This window comes from Priapulus caudatus, unplaced genomic scaffold (assembly GCF_000485595.1).
Source record: "Priapulus caudatus unplaced genomic scaffold, Priapulus_caudatus-5.0.1 Scaffold183, whole genome shotgun sequence".
NCBI lineage: Eukaryota > Metazoa > Priapulida > Priapulimorpha > Priapulimorphida > Priapulidae > Priapulus > Priapulus caudatus.
Window position 1 is genome coordinate 564224 of NW_014577244.1, and position 8710 is coordinate 572933.

Sequence of the window (8710 nt, forward strand, 5' to 3'; positions counted from 1 at the left end):
GTGTTACATGCTGACAAATAGGCAGTCTGGTACATTTCTAATCCAAGTTAGATGCGCAAAGATTGACCAACTATTGCACGTCAAACTATACGTTATACATTAAAATCAATAAAATATAACAAAAGGGTCAGGTTAATACAATCATGTCAATGGCGAAACAGCAACAGTTAAACGTTGATGCTCTTGTACAGAACAAACGTGACGATCTCAACAACTGTAGCCGGATTCGATATAATCTTGAGTATCCCTCTTGCAATATAACTACACATATATTCCCGTACTCTCCTGATATGTCTTCTGATTCTCGATTACATCATTCATACTACAGCGTAATTAAGCAAAACCATTCATATTAGCATTCCATGTCGTAGGAAAGGAGAAAAATACCGGAACTCATTTATAGTTCTCTCGATGAATAGCTGTATAGTTCTGCCAAATTTAGCTAGTTTTTTTTTTACCGAAACACGTGACATTGCTGTACTAATCAATTTGTTGCATTGTTAGAAGTTTCATTTTTTAGAACTATTCCAGAAAGCATACAGCATTAGAAATATGGCGGAAATAAGCAATAAGCCATAGTCATAAAGCGGGTACAGCCGTGATGAATTGCTTTTATGATCTATCGAGGTAGTTTATTGCGAGATAGAACCGCGTGTACGCGCCAAATATGACGCTCATATATAATACCGGTCATGTAGCAGGTGTTTAATAATAGGTTGGTACATTGTCACGATTCCGAGTGATTACAGGTTTACTGTCCATAATACCATCTCCACGATTTCAAGCAATGCGCGTGTACGCGTGCCGGTGCATGGGTACGAGGGCTACGAGACAAATCGTTACAGACATGATGGTGAGACCCTGGCCACGAGGAAGAGTAGATCTGGGAAGGAAACTAATCTGAACTGACCAACTGAATCTGAACAATTAATCTGAACAACTAATCTGACAATCTGAACTACAACTAATCTACAATCTACTGAATCTACTGAAACTGTCTACTACTACAAAAACCTGAATCTACAACTAATCTAACAATCTGAACAACTAATCAAGAACTGACAACCTACTTAAACTCGTCGTCACGGTGGTGGTAAATAAATAAAGTTGTCTCTTTATTATCCGACCTAAACTCGATCTACAGTTGTTCGGATACATATGCCAGATAATAAGGACATAACACGGGAGTGGGGTGAAACGAATCGCATATTAAATGGAGGTGCAGAATAAGTATGAAATCTGGTTTATTAATTACCATTCTACAGTATAACTAAAATAATAGTCTCGATGAATTGATAGTTGAACTCACATAAACTCACGACTATTGAAAACAATATCCTCACGTGAATCCACACGGCTCTGTGTGAGTAACGGGGACACTCGATTTATGATCATTTCTTCGTTCTATAAAAACATCAAAATTCGCGCTGTTTTAGACGTAAACCACAAACAAGCCGTGGATAGATTGACATTCGCGTGTTTCTAACCTGTATCCGAAGATAATGATAGGAAAACACTTACTCGAGTCACCCAACGACTGCCATCGGGTAATTGCCTTAGGGCGTAGAGCGGCAATGGCAAACATGTCAAAACGGATATTTCGAAAGTTGGCGATCGAAGGCGCAGGGCGCGCAGGGCCGCGGCGTGTGTGGAGTAGCAAAGCGGTGCGCCTCGTCCCGAACGCTGAAGCTTTTAAGGAAATGTGGTTATGTGTACGCGCTCGCACATACTCATCGTTGCTCGTCAGTCTCTCCCATCAGTCTCATCATAGCAGCTGTACGCCGCTCCCCGATTGTAGCAAATCTTCGCTTTGCATGCGAGTAGGCGTTAATGTAGAGCGGCGCGACGTTAGGTTGATAGTGCGGAATGCTAGGGGAATAGATCGATGACGTGATGTTGGTAGTGTAAAATAGTAGGAAAAATAGCGTCGGGCGTTGTACATGAGCGCAATAGGTGTGACGTTAAGTTAGCAACGTATATTAGTAGTGAAAGTTATATACAAAAAATCATATGTGATCAAATTACTTGCGAAGCGATAGGTGGACTAATGGATGGATGGGTGGAAAGATAGATCGATGGATAGATGGATGGATGGATGGATAGATGGATGGATGGATGGATGGATGGATGGATGGATGGATGGATGGATGGATGGATGGATGGATGGATGGATGGATGGATGGATGGATGGATGGATAAATGGCTGGATGGCTGGATGGTTAGATGGAAGGATGGATGAATGAATGAATGAATGAATGAACGAATGAACGAATGAATGAATAGAAAAAGACAGGCAGACGGACGGACGAATGAACGGACGGACGGGCGGACGGACGGACAGACGGATGGACGGACGGGCGGGCAGACAAACAGACAGATAGACAGAAAGACAGACAGACAGACAGACAGACAGACAGACAGACAGACAGTCAGACAGACAGACAGATAGACAGACGGACGGACGGAAGGACGGACGGACGAAAATACATATAATGCGCATACACACGGCAGCGCGCGCTGTTCCCCCCCCCACACTCCGCGCGCACGTGATGCAAAACGAAACTGATCATCATACGCTAATCCGGGTGTGATTCCGCCTCTACGTCAGAGTCTATTTCGACCGAGTGCGCAGGGATCGTTAGTTTGCGGAGGCACCGCTCAGCGCGAATCTCTCCGCTAACAGCCTCGCCGACGTCGCCGCATCATGCGATTATTGTTTTAAACGCAGCGCCGTTACTAATTACCAAGCGCCGCAACAATATCAATACGGCGCTCGGCCGAAATTGGAACGGACAATAATATCCCCTGGCTGTTAGCGCACGACGCTGTGTGATGCGCGCTGCCGACGATTACGCAATCGACGATTACGTAGCGACAGTAGTCGCTCGCTGCGTGCGTCTCTACTTACAGTCGCAGTACATATCCATTTTTAAAGATGCGACGCGTTGACGCTCGTTTCAGCATTTTACTTCAAGTCGATTATTGGCCGGCGGTGTGTTTAACATTCGTCGATTTCGCGAGAAATATACGCCGCTATGCGAGCGCGAGCGCGGCAAGCGCAAGCCACACTATGTTCATCACGCTAGCTCCCTCTTTTCTGTCTATTTATCTATCCATCTATCTATCTATCTATCTATCTATCTATCTATCTATCTATCTATCTATCTATCTATCTATCTATCTATCTATCTATCTATCTATCTATCTATCTATCTATCTATCTATCTATCTGTCTGTCTGTCTGTCTGTCTGTCTGTCTGTCTGTCTGTCTGTCTGTCTGTCTGTCCATCCGTCCGTCCGTCCGTCCGTTCGTCCGTCCGTCCGTCCGTCCGTCCGTCCGTCCCTCCGTCCGTCCGTCCGTCCGTCCGTCCGTCCGTCCATCCGTCCATCCGTCGGTCCGTCCGTCTGTTCGTCCAACCAACCGCCCGCCCGCCCTTGTATCAGCCTGTTCTGCTAGCATCTATGACAAATACGACATACGCATATAAGCTCTCCTATGACACTATTTGTCATGGGAAGATTCTTCCTATGACAAATATTTTTGTATGTGTTGTGCGCATCATAGGAGTTTAGGAGCGCTATTATGAACGCAAGTAGTGAATTTCAGCTGTAAAGCGGAACGAAGTTGACTCGCCAATATTTCTCATATAGGAAGAATCTTCCTATGACAAATAGTGTCGTAGGAGAGCGTATATGCGTATGTCGTATTTGTCATAGATGCAAGCAGAACAAGTTGCTTGTATAGAGCGACATGTTTACAGATATGTACAGAAATCGTTTTCGATTGTTCTTGTTTCAGGTGAAAATCTGGTTCCAGAACCGTCGCACCAAATGGAAGAAGGCGGAGAACATATCAAACATCGAGGCTGCTCAGTACAAGGTGGGCGCTGACGGCGCGCGACCCAAGCAAAAGGAGCCGACGACGACGACGACGACGACGACGACGACGACGACGACGACGACGGCGACGACGATGCAGACACAGGATACCGACGCATTGCCGTGCATCGCTCAAGTCGACGCCGCCGCCGCCATCGTTGTCGTCGCCACGGCACCGATCGAAGCGACCCCTACAGGTAAAACGAACAACAATTACAAGCCGGCCAGCGGCACCTTGAGGGAGAAGATGAAAGCTGACAGCGGGGAGGGCGGCGAGTGCGACGCCGCCGATATCGATACGAAGAACAACAGCGACAACGGCGGCTGTGGCGGCGGCGACAACGATGACGACAGCGAAGCGCGATTCCTGTGTCTGGCCACGCGCGACGTGCCGAAACCCAAGCTGGACGCGCAGACGGCGCAGAGCAAAGCAGACAAGAAACACGATGCTGGCCTCGCCTCATCCCTGCCAAATGGCTCAGCTCCGCTCGATGTTCAGTAAGATACGGGGAGGCGCAGATGGGGGGCTGGATTAAACCCCCGCTTCGCGCCCGCCGCTGTCGTGATCGCGCTCCGACTCACAACCGTGCCTGCCACAACATTCCTGCCATTTGAAGAAAACTTAAGAACCGTCGTGCATGAAAAAAAATCACTCCGGGGGCGCGATATGATACACGTGTTTTTCAGGGTGAGCGCTCATCAGTCGTATAGCTGCCTCGTTAACGCGTCTGCGTGTGAGTGCGCGCGTGTGTGCGTGGGCACGTACGTCCGTACACGGGCCGCCGTCGTTCGCGTATAAACTCGGCTCCGTGGGCCGATCACGACGCGGTTGCGCCAATCGCGCCGGCGGCCGGCTCGCTGTCACTTCCACGCAAGCAGGAGAGACTCAGGATCGCTATTTATGATAATTGGTCGCAGCAGTTTCAGCGACTGTCGGCTTCATTAGGCGCTGTAAAATGGCTGTTAATAGTCTATAGCAATTTGCGCATTTTTCTTTCGTCGCGCGAGAGTTGTCGTGAAGCGTGATCAGTTCGTCGTCAGCGCTGAATGGCGCGTAATTGCCGCGTCTCCTCGAATCGTACACTCGGAATTATCACAGAACCTTTAACAGATATTGTAATTATATTTTCTTGTGCGCCGATGATAAACCAAACGCAAGTGCGTCCGTGTGATTAGTTAATTAGAACAAGTAAACGTGTGCACCCACAGATGCAGATCCATACGAACATACAAGTCATGCAGACACACGCTCATACGTACGCACGCACGCATGCACGCTCGCACGCACGCATGCACGCTCGCACGCACGCATGCACGCTCGCACCGCACACACGCACGCACACACACACACACATATATATATATCCAGAAAATATAACGCACAAACAAGACAAAAAGAGAACGAGAGAAACCGAGACAGAGAGAGAAGGAAGGCTCGCCATCTGCGATACAGCCGCTCTGTGCGTATAATTAACCAACGACGGCAAGCCGCGCTTTTACGACGTTGTTGCGCTGCCGTGCGCGCGGCAATTCCGGATGGACCGGGCACCGGAAAGTTGCAATAACTCCGGCGCAATCTATCAGCAATATAGCCGTTTGTCAATATAGCGGCGCGGTAGCTCGCCGTGCGTGCACTCGGCGCGCTCACGCGGCGGTTACCATGCAGCGAGCGTCGCGTCTCGCCTCAATATCTCCTGATTTATACACGGCCATAAAGAAAATTATTAGCGCCTTATCATGATAAGGATGCCGATTTCACGAAACGGGCTTTCACGTCGTGCGACGTTTCGCTCCGGCCGATATATGATCTGGGGTGCGATTGAGGTGAAACATTAGGCGGCTTTATAGTGTTTGCACGCACCGCACACGCACGATGTGCGGCTGCAGCGGTGAAAGATGAAGAAACGCGTATAGCATCATCATGACACGCCTCGGCGATACTGCATCAATATTCTCTCCCATATCCCCTTCGTCGTCGTCCTCCTCCTCATTTTCTTCTTCTTCTTCTTCTTCTTCTTTTTCTTCTTCTTCGTCATCATCATCACCTTCTTCTTCATCTTCTTTCCCTCCCCCTCCTCCTCCTCCTCCTGCTCCTCCCCATCATCAGTATCCCCCACGTTCTCCCTTTCGCGCGCATTATTTCTCTTTTTCTCACGCTTTTTCACAATGTTTTTGTTTTTTGTTCTTATTTAATTCACGGCCCGTCTCTCTGTCTATCTAATTCATCGGCGTATCATGGCTATATAAATTGTCTGTCCATGGTTTATCCGTTCGCACCACCCTCGCTCTTTTTTCACTATTAGAGCTGTGTTTAAACCATCAGGCGGGTTTCCCACCACAACCCAGCGAACCTGAGATGAGTTTTCTGATACTACGATTTTATATGCCTTAGCTTGACTCTTTATTAAAACCTCTCGGCGCACTACATTCACGCGCTCTGTAACTCCCTCAGCGCGATATTGTATTTGTGAAACCGCTATCTATGATATACCCCGCCATAAACGATACATAAGGATTAGCGATTCCTCTGTGCTTTATCGGCCGTATTTTCCTAGCAAACAATTTAGAATTGAGTGTGTCTGTGCCGCAGCGTGCGCACCACTGCCTTCGCTCCCTTCGCGCTAACAGCGCCATCTATACGTATTTGCAGCAGCATTACAACCTTTGTTAACTAACGTTCTACGATCTTATTACTATTTATATACTTTATTTAGTGCCTATATCAGACGATGTTGACACGGAAAATGCATGCGTATTCTAGCCAGCTGTTGTCGCATCTATTACATGTATTACTATATAATCGATCCAATAACCAAGAAGTCGTATTTTGACACTTAACTTGTGCTAGAACTACGGCTTATTATGATACTTCATTACCATATTCACAGTGTATGTTAATACTGGACGATAATCTCCCTTTTGTTTAAGCTCTTTCTACAGAACCTCAACCAACCTTCTTACTTATAATTCCGACATCGAGCCGAATTTCCGACATCGTGAATGCAAACTGCAGCTTAGCTAGAGCTAGGGTCCCTATATATAAAGGGACCCTAGCTAGAGCTAGGGTCCCTGTATAGCTAGAGCAGGTTCAACGCGCCACCTAGTAGACGCAGAAATTATGAAAAGGATAAGCATTTAATCACGTTTATTCTCACAGTCGCAACTCCTCAGAGGGCATTAAGATAAGCTGGTATTGTTGACAGTTTTTACTGCCGACATAGCTGATAATCACACTATTTCAATCATGCACAACTAGATATAAATGCGCATTAACGTCGAAATACTAACGTGCTTGTTATAATCTAATATACAAATCGTACTCTAATATACAAATATATAAATATATATATATATATACGCCTAGGGAGAGCCCGAAACGGGCATTACACAGAATAATAATGTAGTACAAATATCTATCGCTTCATCGATCATTTTTTGTTCAAATTCTTTAGTCTTCGTTTACTTTTTTCTTTTATACTGTTTGATTCTCTTTATGTTGAAGCATTCACAAGATGTATGCACAAAATCTCTTATAGTTGTATTGTAATATACAAATAACACGATTATAAATACACTATAAATAACACTATATATGTATACGAAGCGCATGAAGCACAAACACTTATGCTTAACTTGTATGCTGGCTTTACCATACAACATATATGTAACACTAACAGTTATTTTCGTTTAAACATATTTGTTTAAATAAATATTTGTTAAGTTTTTATTGAGCGGCGGAGTCGTTTTGTCATCCCTTGAGCAGAGCCTTGAGTGATGAACGGTGTACGGTGCCGCCCTCTAGGAGTGAAAGAAGAAGAAGAAGTAGAAGCTCGTTGTTATTTGACAGTTTGCTGAGATTCATCATTTCGTGACGGTGATTGGTTGAAGCTTGTAGGAGAATCCGGTCAGCCAGTAAGTCATACAATGTCCTTTGCCCTGTCATGTAAGCGCAACAAGATAAATAAATAATCCGACCATGCACTCCACGCTAACATGTCTCATAACATGTATGAACATAGCGACAAATTCTTATTCGAAATCTATTCCCACTTTTTTTTCTTGTTAGTTTCCTGCTGCGAGCGGATGACATATATATAATGCCATTAAAACTTATGTCATCTTCGCCGCAAATTTATTTAAAAAAAAAACTAACCTTGATATCAATTCCGCCTCTTGGCTCGACTGTGTAGCCATCAAACAACACCAGGGCTCGCATGGTGGGCTCGCTCAGATGGATCTTCATAGCTGTAAATATTGTCTGAACATAATTGTCGGCTCTACCGTTGACGATTTAATTAATAGCAGATCCCCACAGATAGCACTGAATCGAATAATCCAAATCTTGATTATTTACTCGCCACATTAATTTGCTTGTTATAAGGGTAAGGTAAGATAACTAGGATTCGGGAGCTTTAGCTTCTAAGGACTATTCACTCAGGACACCAGCATTGACTATTTGAGCTGTAGTTAATTCATCAAGAATTCATAACGCTCATCATCACGACTACCACTACCAACAACAACAACGACACCGTCACCGTCACCGTCACCGTCACCGTCACCACCGTCACCGCCGCCGCCGCCGCTGCCGCCGCCGCCGCCGACGACGACGACGACGACGACGACAACGACACAGTCACCACCACCGTCACCGTCACAGTCACCGTCACCGTCACCACTGTCACCGCCGCCGCCGCCGCCGTCACCGTCACCGTCACCGTCACCACCGTCACCGCCGACGCCGCCGCCGCTGCCGCCGCCGCCGCCGACGACGACGACGACGACGACGACAACGACACAGTCACCACCACCGTCACCGTCACAGTCACCG

General features: G+C 46.4%; 2 protein-coding genes across 2 annotated transcripts in view; one reads left to right on the forward strand and one right to left on the reverse strand.

The window, feature by feature from the left end:
• The window catches only part of LOC106806861 (homeobox protein Hox-D4a-like), a 47397-nt gene extending 42226 nt beyond the window's left edge, over positions 1–5171 (forward strand). The window contains exon 4 of the mRNA XM_014808996.1: positions 3800–5171. Within this exon, the coding sequence (XP_014664482.1) occupies positions 3800–4381 (582 nt within the window). The 3' untranslated portion in view covers positions 4382–5171. The remainder of the gene's footprint in view (positions 1–3799) is intronic.
• Positions 5172–7740: 2569 nt separating this feature from the next.
• Positions 7741–8710, reverse strand: part of LOC106806862 (atrial natriuretic peptide receptor 1-like) — a 2052-nt gene continuing 1082 nt past the window's right edge. Inside the window, exon 2 of the mRNA XM_014808997.1 lies at positions 7741–7815. Within this exon, the coding sequence (XP_014664483.1) occupies positions 7741–7815 (75 nt within the window). The remainder of the gene's footprint in view (positions 7816–8710) is intronic.